This window comes from Elephas maximus, chromosome 11 (assembly GCF_024166365.1).
Source record: "Elephas maximus indicus isolate mEleMax1 chromosome 11, mEleMax1 primary haplotype, whole genome shotgun sequence".
In the NCBI taxonomy this organism is placed as follows: Eukaryota; Metazoa; Chordata; class Mammalia; order Proboscidea; family Elephantidae; genus Elephas; species Elephas maximus.
This window is the reverse complement of record NC_064829.1, coordinates 86,020,319-86,041,444: the sequence shown is the minus strand read 5'-3', so window position 1 is coordinate 86,041,444 and position 21,126 is coordinate 86,020,319. Positions and strand designations below refer to the sequence as shown.

General features: G+C 44.6%; 1 protein-coding gene across 2 annotated transcripts; it reads right to left on the bottom strand.

Moving 5' to 3' along the window:
- Nucleotides 1–757: 757 nt before the first annotated feature.
- On the bottom strand, nucleotides 758–20,858 carry SALL3 (spalt like transcription factor 3). 2 transcript variants are annotated; one of them, XM_049901690.1, is made up of 4 exons: nucleotides 20,703–20,858; nucleotides 5,498–8,434; nucleotides 4,941–5,281; nucleotides 758–3,646 (listed from the first exon to the last, which is right to left on the bottom strand). In XM_049901690.1, exons 1-4 carry the CDS (start codon nucleotides 20,782–20,784, stop codon nucleotides 3,218–3,220), a joined length of 3,789 nt encoding a protein of 1,262 aa, XP_049757647.1. In that variant the 5' UTR covers nucleotides 20,785–20,858; the 3' UTR covers nucleotides 758–3,217. The 2 variants fall into 2 exon arrangements, with proteins under 2 accessions (XP_049757647.1, XP_049757646.1); XM_049901689.1 differs by having other exon boundaries at nucleotides 4,941–8,434.
- Nucleotides 20,859–21,126: the final 268 nt, after the last annotated feature.

Genomic DNA, 21,126 nt, shown 5'->3' with positions numbered 1-21,126 from the left:
TTGTATCTGCTGGAAGGTAGGCCTGGCCAGGGTTAGTTTAATGGTTAGTACCTTTATTACTTCTTTAAAACCATCCAGCACCTTTCAGGTAAAAAATACTGTGGCTTCTAGATAACGTGAGAGTAAAAGGAAGAGAAGGAGGAGAAATGGATTGTATACCTAAGAGTCTAGGAGCTATTAAATTATTTAAATTTTAAGTCTTATCACAAGTTATCCATGAGGTAAAGCTCATTTGGAAATAAAGGAACTCCTCCCTTGGGATTACGACAGGGTGCTGGCATCAGTGGTCTCACAATGCCGCCTGCTCCTTTGGTTTAGCATTATGAGCAAATTTCTCTCCAGTTCCTTTCCTAACCGGGTACATCGATCCACATCTATTTGTTCAAGTGGCCTGAAGAGCCAATATTTTCACTGAATACCGATAACGGGGAGGTAACCCAGCGTGAGGTCATTTTGGGGCACTTGCCAATATTTATCCACTCCCTTCTACATCTCCTTCCATCATAGATGTAAAAAAACCCCAATCAGGTGGCTGCATTTTCCTTTTACGAAAAAAAAAAAAAAGTGAAAAAGAAGAAGGTCAAGACTCAGCAAGAAGTGCTTAGATATTGCTTAAATCTAAGCTGTCGGCCCCTTGCGTATTTCCTCAGAGAAAACTCTCCGACCACACCCACTGCAAGTGACCATGACCTCAAGTCTCACTTTTGCCATTAAAATAATCAAGGAACGCAATTCAGAAATCATATGACATCCTGCATTTTATTCAATTCCATATGACAAAAATAGGAACCTAGACTAAGACATCCATTTCAATCAGTAGGTGTGTCAAGCCACAAGATTTAATAATAAAAAATATTGGATCTAGGTAACAATCCCCAGCTGTTCAGGGAGGCACCGGCCCCACATGGTATTGCAGTATAAAAATATGTCTCTTCTCCATGCAGAGGGGCTGGCTGGCCCTGAATACAGAGGGGGCCAGTCTCACTGACCTTCATGAGCCATCTTATGTACAGCACTTTACATTTCTCTTGTTAAATTATATACACATTCTCTTGGGAGAAGAGATAACACTACATGGTACCAAAGACTAAAAACAAAAATTCACACCAGAAAGGACACAGATAAATAATAAAAACATTCAACTGCTGAAATACAGCAACATTAAGCCACCTCAGCTTTCTTTTCCCAATGCTTAAATTGCTCCCCAAGAACTCACTCCACGATCAGAGATGGTACAATATGGGATGATAGGCCTCATCGCTGCAGAAAACAGCTGTCGAGTTTAGTGCTCATTTCCAAGACAAACAAACAGTGTCTCTGGAACTCTTTTTGCTCAATTACACTGTGGCAGAAACAGTCCAGCCTCACATAAGTTCTGTCGTTGCTGTGACTGCATTAGAGAGAGATTGTTCTAGTTTTCTGTTGTAACTGAGAAGATCTCACTGTTTGATTCTTTCTACGGGGCACATAGCTGCTGGCACTGCACTGTAACCAGCTACCTTACTATGCCCTGGGCAAGGCAGTTGGAAGAAACTTCACCGGGTCAGATTCCGCCATGCTCGCAATGCACAAAAATGAGGTAGTACACAAAACACTTCCTTTTCAAGTTTTGATTTCACCCCAGCCTCCCAGAGCCCTGGCTGAAGGGTAGAACTGGTCCCTTCCCTTACTGGGTGCAATTTAAACACAGGAATCAGCATAAGACTGCATTTTAAATCACCAGTGGACACTGTGCTTGGTTTTCATCTGGGTAGATAACAGATAAGTCAGGGATTTAGAAAATTTCCAAGTCATAGCTGAGTATACTGCCATGCATTAACATTTTGCCCTAGTTTACTGTTACTGTACACAATAGCCGGTGCTATTAGGCAGTCAAGAGACTACAGTAAAACGATACCTACACAATGTTCTCTTTCGCCATTTCCTGGCTTGTACTGATGTCACAGTTCTAAAATTAATTTGTCAGAGTTTCGTTAAGGGTGGTCACAGTTTTTAGTTGGGCTCTGTAGAAAAGTTAAATAAATTATTTTAATTTAAGAAATAGCAGGCCGTATTTTATTGAGGAGCTGACACATCTTGGTGGCTTTTCTGTTTAAGTAGCATAGATTTCTCATACTGTTTGATCTTAAAACAAAACAAGAAATTTTAACAGTTTTTTTTCCATTTTTCCTAAACTGAAGTACTATTTATAAAATACATCTTTTTTTTCAAATTATAGACAAACCTCCCTAATACAAAATACTAAAAGTGCAATAGTATAAATTAAGAGTTTGCAACCACATTATACAAACATTACTTTTTTATTGTACAGCTTTGATAACGTGAACTATGTACTCACAACTGTGTATAATGTTGTGAATAACTTATGGTGATATTTGTCTGTAACTTGGTCTCCAATCATTGGGCTACAGACCACACTACATTTTTCATTTCATAGAACAACTGTCCACATAGCAGCTACAAACATTTAAATTAAAAAAGAAAAAAAAAAAAGAAAAAAGGTCTGTTACTGACAGGTACTTGCACATGAAAAGCATGCTATCTTTCCCAATAAAACTTCACAATTTGCCTGCATTGAAATAATCCACTTATTTATAGTCGAACAAATCTTGCTTTAAAAAAAAAAAAAAAATCACACAGCCAGATGTATTCTGCAGTACAAAAGCTTCGTTTAAGGTTGGGGCTATAATATTGTCTGTTACCCGCATAATCTTAACATTATAAATACTACAGACGAAGATACTGTAATCATACACAGCATTGGGCTACTAAACCACTTCTTTAAGATCAGGATTTCTAAAAACAGAGTTCAAGTTTCTAACTAATGTGAACAAAACCATCAAATTAGTCTGACTGGTTGTCGCAGGGAAGCCCTTTTCTCCCTCTCCAGGGACTGTAACGTTTTAGAAGAAGCAAAGTGGATGTGGTCTAAGCTCTCAGCTCCTAATGAGGTTTCCCCATGACTGTTTTTTTTTTTTTTTTACTTAAACTTAGTTAGAAGGTTCGAGTTCTTAGTGACAGTCAAACTCGTCAAACTCACTGTGGACAGAAGAACCATGCAGCTCCCCCAGGACGAGGCTTCAGTGGCCACACAGCTAGTGTGTTTTCTGCTAGGGGGAGAATTGTCACGAGAACCTAGGCGGTTAAGGTTGTAAGACTAATGCTCAAATGTCAAGATTTGTACACCGGATAGAGCAAATGCACGGAGTCCACACGTCTAGTTTATACCGATCTCCTTGTCCTCAATGAACCTTGTGAACGGGCGGCTGGCCCCCGCCTCTGAGCTCGCTTTGTCCAAGCCTACAGTGGGGGGGCTGCTGCCGGTGCGTGCCTTGTCCATCCCGCCACTGAGGTTGCCCAGAGGGGGGATGGCGCTGCCGCCGAGACTTACTGGGAGCTGGGGGATACCCCCATTCTGTATGACAGAAATCTCATTGTTCTTCATGGCAAGACCATTTGTGATAGCTGCTGCATACTGGTTCCAAAAGTTGGGGTCAACATTCATGGCTCGAGCTGCCAAATCCTTTTGGAACATTTCGGAAAACTTCAGGGCATCACCCCCTAACAGGGCCATGGGGTTTTCCACCGAGAGCCGGCGGCCTCGTCTGGCAGGGGCGTTATTCCACATGTGAGTTCCCATGTGAACCTGCATGCAAGATACGAGAGAGAAACAGCCCACAAGTGAGCAAGTTCAGACGAGTGGCATTGGTTTGTTCCTTATTTAACCATTTCACAATCAGATTACGTGCCCAGTAGCCTTCCAGAAACCTCTAGATATCATTTTCTCTGGATTTTTTCTTTCCCCCTCCTAAGCTTTTTTTTTTGGGGGGGGGGGGGACAGTGAAACAGAGTTATGTGAACTTCTTCACCATCTTATTCTCAAATAAGCAACACTTGTTCTTATTACATACAAAACCCAGCAGGGCCAACAAATAAGTCGATGCAAGTGTTTTTTCCAGCTGACAAACTTGACAAGACTGAACAATTTCCCTCCCGAAAGCATAAAAGTCTCAAAGCCACCAAGAGAATGTCTGAAAACTCATAGAACAGAATTTCCAATCCCTCTGTTTATCCAAGCCCTGCTGTCCTTTTTTAGCCTCTCCTCGCCCCCTCCTTCTAAATCATATTTTTGAGCTCTATTTCTCTTTCAAACAAGAAAACATGAATTTGAAAACATCCAGGGACATCTGTAGTCAGCAGAGAGCCCTCAAGCTGCTTCTATCACATGGATGCAAGCCAAGTGCCTAACAACAGCAGGTATGATGTTAGATGTGACTCTGATGAGGCCTGGAGACCCCCGCAGACGTGCACTTTACATAGAATTGTGGTCCGGCGTTCCGCTGCGACAGTGTCAACACACAGGCCTCAGTGACGTGACCTCGCATGTACCAGTCCGCCTTCCAAGGAAGACGGACACAGGTGTTGTGGTTTGCTCAGGACACAACATTCACTTTTCCCTCTTCTGCCCAAACACCCCCCGCCCCTTTCTGGGCAGCCCTGAGGATAAGACCATGGAACCTCCTAGAAACCACGGAGCACACGTCGCCTGTGATGTGGCCTTCTGATCTGGTGTACGTAAGAGCGTTTAAAGGCCACATTTACTTTTGTCCGCCCACCACGCTGCCCACTGTGACGTCACCACCTAAGTCACACGCTGGCCACGCCCCTCAAGGGCAGCAGCCACGCGCGTTCAAAGAGGTGCAACTTAGGTCAGAGGGCGAGCCCAGACAACCGCACAGCGGAGCACACGCCTGCTCAGGATGCGTGGGTGCTCACGTGCACACGCACGCAAACATGGGCACACACGTGGCTTTTTCTGTTGCCCGGCCATGACCACATTGGCATTTCTGCCAGTCTGTTACATCTACACGGAGAGGGCCTTCTCACAGCCCCGCCCCCTCAGTCTTAATTTCGGACCGCAGACCGTGCTCTCCTCTTACCTTGAGATTCCCCTTTGTGGTAAAAGCTCTACCACAGATTGTGCAGCCAAAGGGCTTTTCCCCAGTGTGGGTGCGCTCATGTATCTGCAGAGCACTGGCTGAGGAGAAGGTCTTCCCGCACGACTGACAGTTGTGCTGCTTGGGGGTCCGGCGTGGCGGGGGGGTCAGCAGGGGGGTGACGCCAGGGCTCATCACTGTCTGTGGCCCGGCAGGGACCTGGATTCCGGCTGGGAGCGGGGGGCCCTCGCCCAGTGAGACAGGCTTGCTGTGGCCGTTCACTTCCATCCTGATCATGGTGGGCGCGGTGCTGGTGACCAGGCTAGGAGAACTTTGGCTGGGACCTAGAGCAAAGTTGGGTTCAAATAACTGAGAAGGCAGCTCTTTTAATTTGTGCGTCAGTAAGTGCTGTTTTAAATTACCCATAGTGGAGCACCCACGACTGCAGGCTGAGCAGACAAAGGGACGCTCCTTAGTGTGGCTGCGGTAGTGAATGTCCAATGCACTCTTGCAAGCAAAAGGCTTGCCACAGATATTACAAACAGTGCTTTGACACTTACCCCGTTCTCTATTCAGGAACAGCAGGCTAAAGGGGGCTTCCTCCTTGACCACAGGCCGACCTGGAGTGGCAGCTGTCAGGTCCAGGGCGCCTCCATTCTCAGCAGCCGAGGCGGGGCTGTCCGGCTTTTCCGTCTTTAGCGGTATTTCCTGGGGCTCCTCCTGGTTGCTGAGGCCAGGGGACTTGGACCGGAAGCTCTCGCCGTTGCTGTGGGTGGGAGACAGCGCCTGCATGGAGGACGACGACTCAGACGTGGCGGGGCTACCCGCACTCTGGCTCTCCAGGTCTCCTGCGGCTGACGAGGAGTCGTTGCTCAGATGGTCGCTCTCCCCAGATCCGTTCTCCAGGGACTTGAGGCTGGTCAGCTGCTGGCAGCTCATGACCGAGTCGATCATCTTCATCTGGTTCTCCAGGGCAGCGATACTGGAGATGACCGAAGGCGGGGATGGCGGGCAGGAGCCAGAGAACGCCAGGAGGGGCTTGGACGCATCACCCACCGGGTCCTTAAGCTCCGGGTCCTCCTCCAGGGAGTTCTCATCCATGTCATCGTCGTAGTTGCTCAAGGCGTCAGCGCTTTTCTCGTCGTAGGGGAGCTCAGCATCCATGGCCTCCTGGAAGCCCTCCGGCAGCGGTGTGTTGGGGATCTGCCCCCCCATGTGCATGCGGATGTGCTGCTGCAGGACCACAGCGTTGGTGAACTTCTTCTGGCAGATGGGGCAGGAGTGCTGCACCCTGAGTGGTGGCTTTGCCCGGTGTACGCCGAAATGTGTCTTCAGGTTGCCTTTGGTGGTGAAGGCCCGGCCGCAGATTTTGCACTTAAACGGCCGCTCTCCGGTGTGCGTCCGGTAGTGCATCTTGAGGGCGCTCTGGCAGCTCAGCACCCGGTGGCAGATGACACACTGGTTGGGGTCTGTCATTTTCTTGTCAATGTTCTCCACCAACTGCTGCAGCTTTGAGGTTTCGGATGTTTGCATAGAGTCAAGCAGGCCACCAAATGGAAACTTTGCCTTAAACTGGTCCGAGACTGCCGGAAGCACTGGGTTTGAGAGGCTTGAGGACACACTGCTGTCAGCGGCTGTGTTGGCCACGGGCATGGGTGCGGTGGTGGCCTGCCCACTGGTGGGGGGGTCCCCGGCCCTGGCGTTTGTGGGAGGCAGTCCGAGGGGCTCAGTTTTGGTCAGAGAGGCCGCACTGAGGGCGGGCTGTGGGGACTCGGCCACCACCGTGCCACCAGACTCAGAGTTGTTGAGGCCAGGAGACAGGGAGGTGCACTCGCTGGAGGCAGGAGAGGGCCTCTGTGGGGAGTGGTTCATGGGTGTGAGGCTGGGCGAGTCAGTGAAGCCAGGAATGGTGGGCGGGAGCTGTAGCCCCAGGGATGTGGGGACCGTCGACAACACCGGCTTGCTGTCCAGCCAGGTGGTCACAGGCTTTTCTGGAGGCAGGGACATTCCGTAGGGAATTCCGGAGCAAGTGGGCACGTTGTCGAGGTATTCCGGCACGGGGTATGGGTTCATCTGGATGTGGGGGTACTTCTCCTTGTGCCTCTGGAAGTGAACCTTCAGGTTGCCTTTCGTGGAGAACCGGTTGCCGCAGATGTTGCACTTGAAGGGCCGCTCCCCTGTGTGTGAGCGTAGGTGGATCTGCAAGGCGCTGTCGCTGCCGAAGACCTTGGCACAGAACCTGCACTTGTGCTTGAAGAAAGGGTCCTCGGAGCTTGCCTTGGGCTCAAATACGGACACGTTAGGGGGCTTCCCTTTGCGGTGCTTCATGAGGGCCGAGAGGGGGTCCAGCGCGTTGGCTGTGGCCGCAATGCTGACCAGCGGGTTGGGGAAAATGACGCTACTTGATGAGGTCTGAGGTAGAAGTGGGTTTGGCAGACTGGAAGCCGAGGTGAGGAGAGTCCCAGGTCCCAGGGCCGGGGGCGTGGGGGCATTTTGCGGCCGGGAGGAGCTGCTGGCAACGTTTGACACGGAGGGAGGGCTCACTGACGAAGGGGCCGTGCTGGAAGATGTGGAGACACTGGACTCTGCGGGGGCCGCGGGGCCGCTGCTGGGGGCGCCCGGGGTGCTGGCCCCGGAGGTGGGCTGTGATAGGAGTGGGGGGCCCTCGTAGGCGGCCGGCAGGGCACTGGGGGTTGACCCTGTAGTGGCAGGGGGTACCCCAGCAGAGAGCTGGAGGGCAGGGTGGGTGGCAAAGCCCTGAAGCTGGCTGGCGGTGGGCACAGGTGTGCTTGGTGTGGCAGAGGCCGCCCCAGGGTTCAGGGGGGGCCGCAGCGGCTGGCGGCTCATCATGGCCACCTGGCTGCGGATCTGCTCGATGAGCTGCAGCTGGTGGATCTGCTGCTGCTGCAGGGCCACCAGCTGCTCCAGGATCACCGGAATGGCCACGGCCGAGACCCCACCACCTGGGCCCGCACCCCCCGCCGCCCGGGTGCTCTGGGAGAACTGGGCAACTGCCACCTTCGTGCTCAGCAGCGTCTCCAGTGTCACGTTGGTGTTTGGCATGCTGTAACTGGCCATGGCCGTCGGCTCGGGGCCCTGAGGTAGAGGAGGCTTCACTGCGGTCGCGGGGCCTTGGCTCGGGTAGCCTTTGTCTCCAGGGCTCTCCACGTCCATGGGCTCCTCCTCCTTCTCCGAGGCCTTCAGCTCGCCGCCCTCAGCAGCCTCCGCCGGAGCAGCCTCTTCAGCACCCTCGCTCTCTGCCTGGTCGCTGGGAGAGCTGGCGGGAGAAGGTTCCGGAAACTCTTCGGAGGGTGGCGCCGGCTCATCTTCGTTCACGATCAGCACCAGCGGGTTCTTGGTACAGTTCTTCTTGTGCTCCAGGAAGTCAGTCCACTTGAAGAACTCGGCGCAGCACTTCTCGCACACGTTGGTCTCCTCGCTCCCACTCCGGCTCTCGTTCCCACTGTCACCGTCATCTGCGCCTTCCCCCGGGATGGCTAGAAAACCAAAAGATTGTATCAGCCAATGCCTGTGGGGCAGCCCTCCCTCCATTTTAGAATTTTGCACATCAGTAAAATCAATATTTTTTATTTTGTACAAATTACACCACTTCAACCATCCTGACGCCTGGCATGTGTATGCTATGACTCTTTCTAGCTAGCTAATCATTTTCTTAGCACAATCCATCAAATTATGAGGCTCTATCAATTGTGGATACTGCTTCTTAATGAAATTCCATAGAAGGCATTGATTTCCAATATTTTCATACAATCGCAGCTACCTTGTTGTTGGCTACAAAGCCAGCCTTCGATGGGCTCATTAGGATTCCCCTTCACCGTCAGGCTTCCTCATTTCCAGCAAAATTAGAGAGGCCTTTGCCAGTTCACTTAACATTGCTAAACTAATCTGTAACCTTTCAAACTCACATCAGCCCCTGACAGGGCACGCCGGGCCTCTGCTACTCAAGTGTGGCTGTGGACCACCTGGATTTATTATCTGTATGCAGTGCCCAGACATCAGATTCTGTATGGTTCTATGTAACCTTTCGGGGCAATAGGCAGTTATCATATATAAGGTATTTCTGTTAAATGCTTTCATTTGTGAACGTAACAAAGACAACATAAGCATTTCTTGTATCTCAGAAAAGCAATCTCCCTGGCCTGAGGTGTATTAACAGATCAATCCCCTATCTTTTTCTCCCTCGCTGCTTTACTTACAGATATGGCAAATTTCTACATTATGATTTGCAAAATGAATATCAATACTGTCTGGGCCTAAAATTGATAATGTCTGATACAATTAATTGGCTCTGTCAGATGCAATATTTCTTGGCAAACTGAACTAAAATTATATGTTACTGCTATTAGCCAATAGAGTTTAGTGGTTTGTTAACAAACTAGAAATTATATATTTAAAGTTCATTTATGTTGACATGTTTAACATGAGAATGTTATAGTCAGACACACTTTTTGTACCTATTTTCATCTATTCTCATAGAAAGACTTAGCAAATTATATGCTTGTGCCATAGCAGAAAGCCCACTAATTGGTTACACATGTTTAATTACTATTGTAGGCAGTCACTTCCTCTGACTCCCGTTACCCTCTTGTGCCGAATAACAACCGTGTTTAATGAACAATTCTAATTCACACCTGATCAAATAAATAGCTACACAGGAATGGGCAATCAACATACGATAACATTTGTAGCTTCTCTTTTTTGGGTAGTTGGGGTGAAAGGTAATGCCCAATAATTACTCAGGTTCGATGTGCTGGCCTGGACATGGCTACTTGTAACTGCTTTTTGTCAACTTGCAGATAGAGTGACAGCAACAAATCAAACGGGGCGGAATGACAGCTGCAAGACTTTCTTTGTTAAACAGGCGGAGTTGAGTGAGAGAAGAAAGCATCTTCAAGTTTTGTGTCCGCAGAAGTATTTACTGTTACAACATCGACAAATGTACTTTTGACAAAGTCTCCCAAATTTTTACTGTCTTTTCTTCAAGGATTTGGAAAAGAGAATATAGTTCAGCACTGACTCCAGGAGAGAAGTCTGATTTTTTTAAAAAAAAATCCTTAACAAAAAAACAAACAAACAAAAAAGGCAAAAAACACCGGTCCCTCTCCTGGAAAAGAAAATTAAAAAACAAAAAAAAACTTTTTTTTTTTTTTTTTGGAGGCTAGCCTGCTGTCCTACATGAGGCCATTAGCTTCAGGCAATTTGTACATGCCTTTTAAAATTACTAGCAGCGTTCAATTAGCATTTTCCTAACTGGCTACAGCATTTGGAGGGGGAAAAAGAAGTTGGAGCTTGTAGGCCATAAAGACCTGTTAGACTTTTAAACTAAATTCAGAGCTGAAGATCAGCCCTCGCAGAGTCTCATTACTGTACGAAGTAAGGAATGTAATAGGTATCCGTAATGAGGTTGAGCATAGCTGGGAGCAAAGACACAGCTGATTTATACTGCAGATAGGCACATTAGCAAAATAAATACGCAGAGTGCTTAACTTTGCTCAATGTATGCAAAATCTAATTTTAAACCTGCTAAGGTTATGGAACAGAAGAAAAAAAAAAAGGGCAGCCTAAAATCTTTAAGTAAATAATTTATGACTGATAAGGGCTATCTCAAATTCTATTCAAGCATTTTAATTATCAGAAAACTCAAAGAATTTCTACTTTTAAATTTCTTTATAATAATGGAATGTTCTTCCACACACCCATATATTTGAAAAGAAAATCTAAAATGCCATTTACCAAAAATAATTGGAATCACTGTTATATCCTAACTATACACACAGAAATAACTATCGTAAATAAAGAATGCTTTAAAAGTGTTCTCCAATATTTTTAAACTATAGCATAAAAGACCTATGTATAACCTTCAGAAATAAAAATTTTTAATACTTTTCGAAAAGGAAAATCCCCAGAAGAAACAAAATACTGTCAATTGAAACATTTTCTATCTTAACTATTTAGAAGAGATAAAATTTGTAACTTACATGTAATGTAAAAACATTCCTATAGCCTATAAACTTTAACTTTTACAAAATTAAACCATTTATATCTCATTAAAAGAGTAATTTTTCTTTCTATGAAATATGTATTAAGGATAGTTTGCTGAGAAAATGTTTACAAATTAGATTGCGTTCTGGATCACTTAAAATACATTTTTAAACACAGTTCTGGAAGAATTGGCTTACATAATTGTAAATAAATTATATCTTTACAGATGGACATTTCCCAGATTTCCTTTGTAACAAGCTATGGCATGTGAAGCTGGGAATTAGGCTTTTGTTTTAAACTGGGCTTTTCTGGAAGGTCTCTCGGCATCTCAAACAAATCTCTATTTACCTTAAAGATTTAAATTTTTATAGTCCCATCAGTTTTTTGGGTGTTAAGTATTTTCAGGGTTCACTTCCAAACTCAGTGGAAGTTTGAGGAGGGTTCCCACATGTAATTTCCTTTTTCCCATTGGTTGGTTTGTGAAATTACAACTAATTGTTTCTCAATTGAAGAAACTGTGCACAAAATATTTAAGTACTTTGTGCAAAAAATAAAAGGTTTTTATTTAAAGCAACTGTTAATAGTTACCTAAATATACTGAAGATATTCCTGTCAAAATAAAATAATCTATTCATACTCCTTCAAAATTTGAAGAAAGCAAGCACTTTAAAAGTGGCATTCTGACCACTTGGATCTGTTAACAGTTATGCTAATGAATGTGACAAAACAGACAATTGTTGGATTTTATAAGCAAAGCTTCAAAATACATTTGACTTTTGACTCAAATATATTAAAAAAAAAAAAAAGCTACAGTTAGCAGAGGAAAAAAAATTCTCCAGTACAGCTCAGACTTCCTACTTTGGGAAAATAATTTGGGTTTACCACCTATAATTTTTTTTATTGGAGTTTGTATAAAATGTCAATAGCACGATCATTTAAATTGCTGTTCTCACGTACTCAAGCTATCACTGTGTTTCACTATTAAAATAATAATGTGATTAGCATTCCACAAAAGTTATAGATAAGGACAAATTTCATAAGATAGCTTGGAATGCAATGAATGCAAATTAAAAACTCGTTTTTCTGGGATTTGGTTTGCATAACTTCAAGAATGTTATTAAACAATAATGAACACTTCAACTGAATTGATTGGTAGGAAATAATAAAAATGAGCACATTTTGCTAGGGAGAGAGAGTTCCTTGTAAGTAGCAAGACCTGTTACTGAACAGTGGAATGTGAAACTATTGACTGATGCATTCAGAAGGGAGAGTGCGAGAAATAAAACAGCTCTTACAACTAGCCGCCATGGCTCTGCTCGTTACAAGTTTAAAATGCATCTAGGACAGTGTATTTGTGCCTCTAAAACTCTCAGTGCTGTTCAGTCGATTTTTAAATGCTGTTTATAAGAAAATCTACATGGGAAAATCTAAATGCAGCCCCTAATTTTATCATATAAATCCTAAAGCCCTTTAATCCTGCCACTGTTGTAAGCCAATGTGTCAGATGCAAGTGTATTTAACCATCTTGTAATTAAATTTACATTTTCAACCGGCCTTTACATTCTAAAAGTAGACGTTATTACACTCATTAGTTAACATGGCTTAAAAATTTTATTTCTACGAAAAACCATGTCACTGAGGCATTGTACCAGCAACGGCAAGAATGGGAAATTTATTTCCAATGTAATTTTCATTTTCTTTCTCTCTTTCTTTCTTAAGGGGGGAATTAAAAAACAAGCATTGTAAACATTATCATTAATGTCAAAGTAATTTATTTTTTGCACACTGACTGTTCACCAACTAAGAGATTTGAAACTGTAAATAGGCAAGGGATTAAGCACGAATTTATAGTACGTAAGGGTTTTTTTTTTTTTTAAAGGGTTTTTATTAAAACAAGTGAAGCAAAATGCCAACCAATTCACCAAGTCACATAACTTAGCTAATAACCCTCTTTCCTTCTCAGAAAATAAGAATATTTGGGTCAAGGTTACTTTTTAAAAGTGACATCTGTATTTGCTGCACTGGCTGTGTGTAAACATGAGGAAGGTAATAGGAGCTATCCTGGGAATCACTCTACGTGGCTAAGGTCAAATATGAGCTGGAATCCATAGCTTCTCGTAGTTCATCTGTACTTAATCGTCAGTCTTGGCTCTTGAATGCAGCCAGGCGGAGAAAAATCAAAGAGGCTAAAAACATAGAATTGTTTCAGCTGAAGACAGGAAGTATATATAATGAGCTGACAGACCAATATTTGCAGTTTATACTTAAGATTCTCAGGGTTTCAAACTGTATCACCATTCAAACTAACTCTTGAGCAAGTTCTATGCATTTCTTGAGCAAGTTCTATGCATTTCTTAGTTCTACAAAAGGGAAAAAGGTTCTACAAAACATTTCATGGTAAGCCTGAACAAAAGGGCAGCTTCCAAGATGATAGTTTTTTAAAAATACATTGAGTTTTTCTTCTCACTCACAAAATGCACATAGAACAGTTAACAAAAATGTCCCTAAAGATCGGCTCTCTTAGTGTGAAAGGAGCCCCTCACTTCACCCCAACTCCCCCCCCCCCCAAAAAAAAAACCGGTTTCAGGATTTGCTCAGCTCTGATTAATTCCTGGTCTGTTCCTTATTAAGGTATTTCAAGTTCTGCATGAAAATGGCTGACTGGCAAAGCCTGCTTCCAGTGTGGCAGGGAGGATTCTGCTCATTGAGAAAATATCTGGCAGAATTTTAGGAGTTTCCCCACGTTGCTTGTAAAAATTACATCTTTATGTCAGTGGAGTATGTATCATTTGTTGTCATCTCTGCTAAAACATATTTATCGTGTTCCAAAGAACGTATCCGAAGAAAGTCAGAGTTTTTTGCAATCCTGATGATCTTTTGAAAGTCCTAAGTAAAAAACGTTGCTGTAAATATACATAAGAATATTAGCCACTTTTTTTTTTAAACGTCAAATAATAGTTCTTATTAAAGGCTCTTTTTATTTTCTTTTCAGGAGTACGGTGGCTTTTAACATGACAAAGCAGTAGTAAGACAGAAGTTTTATTTATCAAAGCCTGAAAAGCTCACCTTTATCCTGCTACACTTTTGCTACATATATTTAATTCATTGAAATTAATAAAAGGAGAAGCAAACGGATTCAACACAGGGAGAAGGCTGTTAAGGTCTCCGCTTTAATTAGTAACTTTAAAAGGCCATGTGGGTCTTTAGGAGCTGAAAACACACTTCTTCCTTGGGCTTTACTGTCCTTTAAAAATCTAGAGAGCATTTTTCAAGTTTTTCTGCATTGTTAGGAGACACTTATTTTCTTGCAAATTAATTCTTTTTAACTCCTTATGATAGCTTTGAATCCCATAAAGAAAGATGAATTATCACATACTGAGCCCAAGCTGTGAAACAGGAGGAGACAAATAGAGACCCCTACTGTGTTTAACAATGTAGAAGAAATTCCAGACGCAATAGAAAAATTTTCTGTCCTTTTCCCTAGCCCTCTAGAGCCTGTTAACATGGAGTTGGACAGAGGAGGGCACTCTTGCTATGCTGAAGCGAGCCCTGACCGGGCACACTCAGTTTCGTCTCTTCAGTGGCCCAAATCTCAAATTTGTTAAGTAACAACCACCTGTGGCACAGTCACCAACTGTCTCTGTTAAAAACATTTGCAGCTTCTCATCTGGGTGGTGAAGCACCAGGGAGGGAAACACTGTTTGCTTTATGCACATGTGCAGATGTGAAGCGGCTACAACACTCACAACCTGTTTTAACTGTCTGCCCTCGATGCTGTATCTAATAATAAGATGTTTGTTACACTTCAAGGTTGCACAATAGTTCTTTCACTTGGCTGTTATGCTGTAATCACACTTAGGATGAATACACATATATCACTATCTCCGCCTCATGAAAAATACGCAAACCTAGAATATGCAAGCTGATACTCGCATTTTCAATCAGAAATTTGGGGAGGGCTGAAAACAAGGCTTTTGCAGAGTCACTTTTGGTTATGATGGTGAAGATTTCAACTCCAGAGAAGACGGCCTCCTGAGTTTGACATATGGGATTTCAGGGCATGTGGGCTTAAAAATGCCTACACAACCACTCGAACGCTGAGCTCTGGAACTGTGGTTGCTTTTCAAATCCACTATGCATAAAAATGAATAAATAAGCAAAACAGCTGAGACACATCGAAACCTGTCTCAACAACCCTAAAGGAGCACAAACCATATTGTTTCCAAGAACAAGAATACAATCAACTCTGACACATCACCTGCTCTGCCCATGGAGCAGTCACTAAACCATTGTCATTATTTGTCAACCTTCAATGACAGTGTTCCATTTCTGTGGACCAAGTTTACACTTACGCAAAAAATTGACCAGGAAAAGTCACTGGCCCAGCTGCTGGGGCTACAGTACGCATCTCCAGCTGTGCAATGGAATTACCAAACAAGGCACTCAGAGGTGCTCTGAGCTCTTGAAATAAGGACCAGAATGCTGATGGACCAAGACAAAGTGCCCTGGCACCTGCAGGGTTAATTAAACAGTTCAAGATGTAATAGCCATACAAAAGAGAACCTTTTCCCCTTCTTTCAGAACTATAAACACTTGTGCTGAACTAGACGGGTATTTGATAAGCATGGAGCAAACTCGAAGGGTCTCCAGTTAACACTCAAATTCAGTGTTAACACTTAACAGAACGTGTAAGCCGTGCTGCCAAGGTCAACTGCACGGATGTACTAATTGTATTATGAGCTTGACATCTAGTGGCCACCCCTGGCAGGGCAAAGCAGGCAAAGGTTAAATCAGCAAGGCTTGTCAAAGCACTTCTAACTACCCACCTTCAGGGAGAGCCCAGCGGAAGCTGCCTAGCACTGAGCATTCCTACCTTTCACAGGCATCACACAAAAAGGCTTTCTTATAGAACGTTAGTCACCATGCTTTCAGAAAATGCAAAGAGGGTCGGGACCTTCAAAAGTCAGCATAACTAATCTAAGGATGATTGGAAAAGACAAGCCCACACAGTAAAATATTTAGACACCAGGCGGGCCTCATCGGTGGTCTCTTTGGTTGGACACTTTTCCAGCCTCAAGGACTTGTTCCTTTTATTAACCAGCAAATCAACCTTAATCTCTAATACAAATACAGAGCACTGCATTATTTTAATATTACAATTAATATTTTACACTGTCTGGAGCAAGTCTAGTTGTTTTCTCGGAAATCACAGTTAACTGCCTTTTAAATAAATATGTTGAAACTACAAGAGAAACGAAGTATAGGTTTTTTTTTTTTAAATAAAAGTTTAAGGTAATATTAAATCATTCCATTTTTACATAGGTTTGTTTGATTTTATACAAAATGTGTTGCAACTTAACTACAAATCTGTTCCACCAACAGTGGAATTAGCTCACGTCTTAATGAGACGGCCTAAGATACGTTGGTCTTATTCTGGCAACTAGTCAAGAAAGCATAAAACACTAACATAAGATAAAAACACTATCAAAACCCCCCAAACGTCACTGTAACAACATGATTTAAAAATGGTGCTTCCTGAAACTATTTTGCAGTATTAAAAGATAGAGCATCACCTGATTAAAGTAATTACAAAGACTTTTATTTTACTTAAAAGCCAGTGCCAATACTTACATTTAAGAAAGCTAAATTCCAACCGACGTTCAATAGACAGAATGCAAACCTTGGCGGTACCCTGTGCCGAAACCCCCCACAAGAGAAAATGTCCTTATGGCTACCTTGAGAGCATGGTAAAGCTTCTTAGAGATTCAGCTGAAATGAAATCTGACCCACTTTTGCCTGCTTTCCCAGCATCTTGTATACAACAAATAATCAGCTTGCTAAGTAATTCCTGCTGTTTGCCCCTGCTTTCTTTTTTCTGGCTCTGAATAGGTCTAAAAATATTCGATTATGCATGTTGTAGAAGTTTCAAATGTATGATACATACAAATGCCCTAACTCGGTTACATAACCAGCTTCCTCCCCGGTAAGGTGGAAATTAATGGCCACTTTTTCTGATGGACGACCACATGGTGCATTTTTAAGTAGGTGAAGTTTTTTTAAATGTTATTTTTTTTTTTTAAAGAAATGTTTGCAAATTCTTCTTTTCTCTCTCCCAGTTACTTATTTTATTTCTTTTACCTTCCGCATTTCACAGAGAACAACCTGCCTAGAAACATTAAGAGTGGCTTCTGTAGTGTTTCCCTTTGGTTTGCTGAATTGTGAGCGTGTGCGCTGTGTGCTGTGGGGAGCGCCAAAGAAAGCACCCGGCAAACCATGCACGCATATACAGATAAAAGAGAACGACTTCTCCACCGTGGAGGGCGGGCGGCCTTCTTCTCCCTAATTTACACACAGCTTTTTTTTCTGAATACCACTGCTAAATTCTCACATCACATGCTCACCACATTTGAAAGGATTTTTAAGATAGCCACACGACTGTAGGTTGGCGGAAAAGAAAAACACACTTTGAAACAATTAGTGCTAACAATTGAACAAAGTGCAGCATGGCCAAGTTGTTTCAATCAAAATTTCTTCTTCTTGAAATGCATACTCTCTAACTACACTAAAACACATCTTTATTAAGTTGTATCTCATAGGACAAAGTATAGCCATGCTACAGCTTTTCAAGTTCTCAGGAGTACAAGTGCTGCACTGTCACTGGAAGTTTTAATTATTTTTCTGAAAACGACGATATTCAGCTGGCTGAAAGGATTTCATTATTGGTGGCACAAATTTGACTGAGCCCCAAAGCTGCTTGACATCCACTTGGATTTTTCAGAAATATGAATAATTTGCCAGTAAGTACTTTTCAAAAATAGTTCCTACTGGGAATGCAAGTCTCAATAATCATTAAAATACATTTTTTACAAAAGGATAACCGGAGAACTTTCAAGGCATCAGCATTACTTTTCTCATTCTAGATAAGCCGTTCTTATTTAATTCCTGCAGGAGTGAGGTTCGGATAGCACTGCAGCTATTTATGTATGGCAATCTCTTTACAGCTTCCCTAAAAATAAAGTTTAAAAAATAAGTCATATTTCTCTTTTAGAAATACGGTCTTTTTCTTATAAATTAATGTGAATATGCATCTTCCCCCCTTACATTAGACTAAAAAATTTTGTATATAAGATAGGTTCTTCATGACATTATCAGTAGCCTTGGATTTCACTGCATCTAGATGGACCCAGTGCTTTAATTATTATGTCACGGTCCAAAATGATACAAAGGAATTATTTACTTCACTTCTAAAACACTCACTGTAAACCAACTTAGCTCCCTTATAACTTTCTCCTTCTTATATGCTAATGTTCATTTCGCTTTGCACTCCACAAAATGAGGAGATCTGAATAATGCTAAAGTTATTTTTCACAACCCTTTACGTTTTAAAAATATTTTTTACTTATCTTAGCAATGATGACCAGTATGGCAGAGTAATGATACATGAATATTTCTTGACTTAACAGAAAACAGAATACCGTTTATGCTCCACAATCTGCTTCCCAATAATTAAATCAAAAAGAACTATTTTTTCTTAAAATAGTTTGCCTAAACTATCCATAAAACAAGCCTAGAAACAAACTACTTGACTGAGGTTCTGCCCCCAGACAGGCTATTTTTGGCCTGTTGCAAAATATGATCAGGAACTGTGGCAATATCTTGATGACAACTTTGAACGATTGTGAAAAACACAAGCTTGACAAAAACTTTAATCCTACAGTGGGTATTAAAACCTAAATCTGATTCATCTCTAAGAAAATTAGATAAACAGTGAGAGGAATTCAAAATAGAACTTGTAAATAATTTACTCCATCTTAGGTTTTCAAATACAGGCTACATTCCCCTCTACATGTTTACACTATTAAGTTCACCATGCTCCCATTTCTAAAGTGAAATAAAAAATGAATGGCAATGCCTCCGCTTGTTAATTGTTAGATACAAGGGGTTTTACTCTATTAATTAAAATATGCTTTAATAAAAAGAGACATTGCACATTTTGATAACGACCTTACAAAGCTGAGAAGTATTTACATTGTTGCATTTTGGGGCTGCTGTGAAAGCCGATTTTAAGCTATTCAGAAGCCACAATAATAAAGCTTTAAAATTCCTCACTGGGATGCAATGTAGTTCTTTTGAAGGGAAGACTGTCTTTCTCATTCGGCAGAAATAAATCCATTCATTTGATCATGTAGTCATTGAGGGCAATACAAAACAAACCAAGTGTGAGAAATTCTATGTGATGAAGTAAACAAAACAAAAAAAAAAATCCATTTCCATGACAAAAAGATTCTTTGTCCTTAATCTACCCACCATATGCAAGCGTTTCTTTTTAGCATATCTCCGGTTCTAATCTTGGGTGACTTGGCTACATAGATAAGGCTCCTTTACAGCCAGGACCACAAAAAAGACCCAAACTAGTTTAATAATTTCATTTAATTCATTAATTCCCCAACGGGGTTAGTAACCTTTCGCTCCCTCCATTCCGACACGGATGCATACCGGTTTTATCAAACTTTACCACACTATATTATCAACTCTGAAACTCCTTTTAAATCTACAAGCTGACGTTCAGAGTAAAAAAAAAAAAAAAAAAAAACCAGCAGATAGATCTAAACAATTTACAATAGATTAATTTTAAAAAAGTTGGCCATTCTATTTTTGAATTGCAAATTCTGTAATGACCGGCTCTGTGCCGACTCGGGGTCGCCTCCGTCTTCGGTTTCCAGGCCGCAGCTGCTCCTTGAGGCCCTCGGTCCTGAGCTCCGGGGACCCCCACGCAGACACGGGTCCCGGGCGGCGGGCGTGGCGGGACGTTCTGACCTGGTGTTCTGACCTGAGTAAGTGGATTCAGGGGCCCTAAACTTTACGATTCTAAAGTTCAGTCACAGGAAGTCGGCCTCCTAGCTAATCTCTAACTTTCCCAGTCCCGGCTGCCCCACACTTCCTAACCCTCAATTTGGGGTGCATTCCGAGGAGGGGGTTCCTACAGGCAAAATGACTGCCGTGGTCCTTCGTGAAGTGCTAATGTCCGTGCAGCCGGAAGACGACGAAAAGACCGAAGGACAACTTAGAAACCCCCACACCACCCTGGGAGCCCAGTGAGGCCAGGCGCAGTCACCGAGACCCCCCTCCCCCCGCGATTCCAACGTCTCTGGTCGGGAAGAATCGGCTGAAGGACATCTACTCGCTCCGGAAAGGAATCATTGGTTTTGTCAATTTGAGGGAAATTGCGGGTTTCGCGGCCCTCAGGTCGGCCCGGGCGCTGGCTCAGCGGCACCTGAAAGGCATGCTCGAGGTCACAAAAGTGGCGCGGGGAACACTGCAGTCCCCGACAGAGCCAGCACACCGGGAGCAGCGGGACCAAGATGTCAGCCCACCGCCTCCCGGGGCGCTCCGCGCTCCGGCCCGCTGTCTCCGCCGGCCGCCCGAGGGGAGGCCCGGGCGGGCCGCGTCCAGGATGTGCCGCGGGGCGCGCCAGTCACCCCCCGCCCGGCCCAGGGGGCGGCGCGGAGGAGGTGGCGCAGACCCCCGCCCGCGCCAGCCAGGTTGTCCTTCTGTCCCGGCCGCGCGCTCCTCCGCGCACAGCTCGACTCTGCGAGCGGAGCCAAGTTTACTTCGCGCGAAACTCGGTCGGCGCCCAGCCCCTTCTCGCGGAGGCCGGGCACCGGCAGAGGGCGGCCGGGGCGCGGGGGCTGGTGGACACAAGTTCACTTTGCCCTATCACCCGGTCCGGCCCCCTCCCGCCCGGCCCGACGCGCCCCTCACCGTGCTCGGAGGCCACGTCCGGCGGCGGCAGCTCCTCGTCCGACCGGAGGTGCTGGGGCTTCGCCTGCTTGCGCCGCGACATGCTGCTAAGTGCGGGCGTCCCGGGCGCGCGTCCCGGGCATGGGCGCCGCGGCCGGCGGGGGAGGCTCTGCTCGCGCTCTCGTCGCGCCGGGGCGGCCGGGCGGCGGGCAGGCGGGCGGGCGCGGGGCGGCGGCGCGGGCCGCGCATGGGGCCGCGCAATTAGGCTGGTGAATAATGCATGGCTATTAGCGCAAAGCGCGCGCCGATTGGCCGGGCTCCAGCTGACTCCGCTGCCTATGCAAATGAGGGCCGCGCGCGGCAATTAGCAGCGCCGCGCGCGCGGGGCAGCCGGCCGGGCGCGGGGCGCTTGGGGCGCGCGGCGGCAGCGTTGGCGAGGCCGAGG

What these genes read in the sequence shown, in the direction of transcription:
- SALL3 (XM_049901689.1), bottom strand. Translation starts at nt 20,784, where the DNA reads ATGTCGCGGCGCAAGCAGGCGAAGCCCCAGCACCTCCGGTCGGACGAG. An exon ending in GGACGTGGCCTCCGAGCACG is followed by an intron (nt 8,435 to 20,702) that starts GTGAGGGGCGCG and finishes TTGGTTTTCTAG; the next exon opens with CCATCCCGGGGGAAGGCGCA. An exon ending in CCACAAAGGGGAATCTCAAG is followed by an intron (nt 3,647 to 4,940) that starts GTAAGAGGAGAG and finishes TCTTGCATGCAG; the next exon opens with GTTCACATGGGAACTCACAT.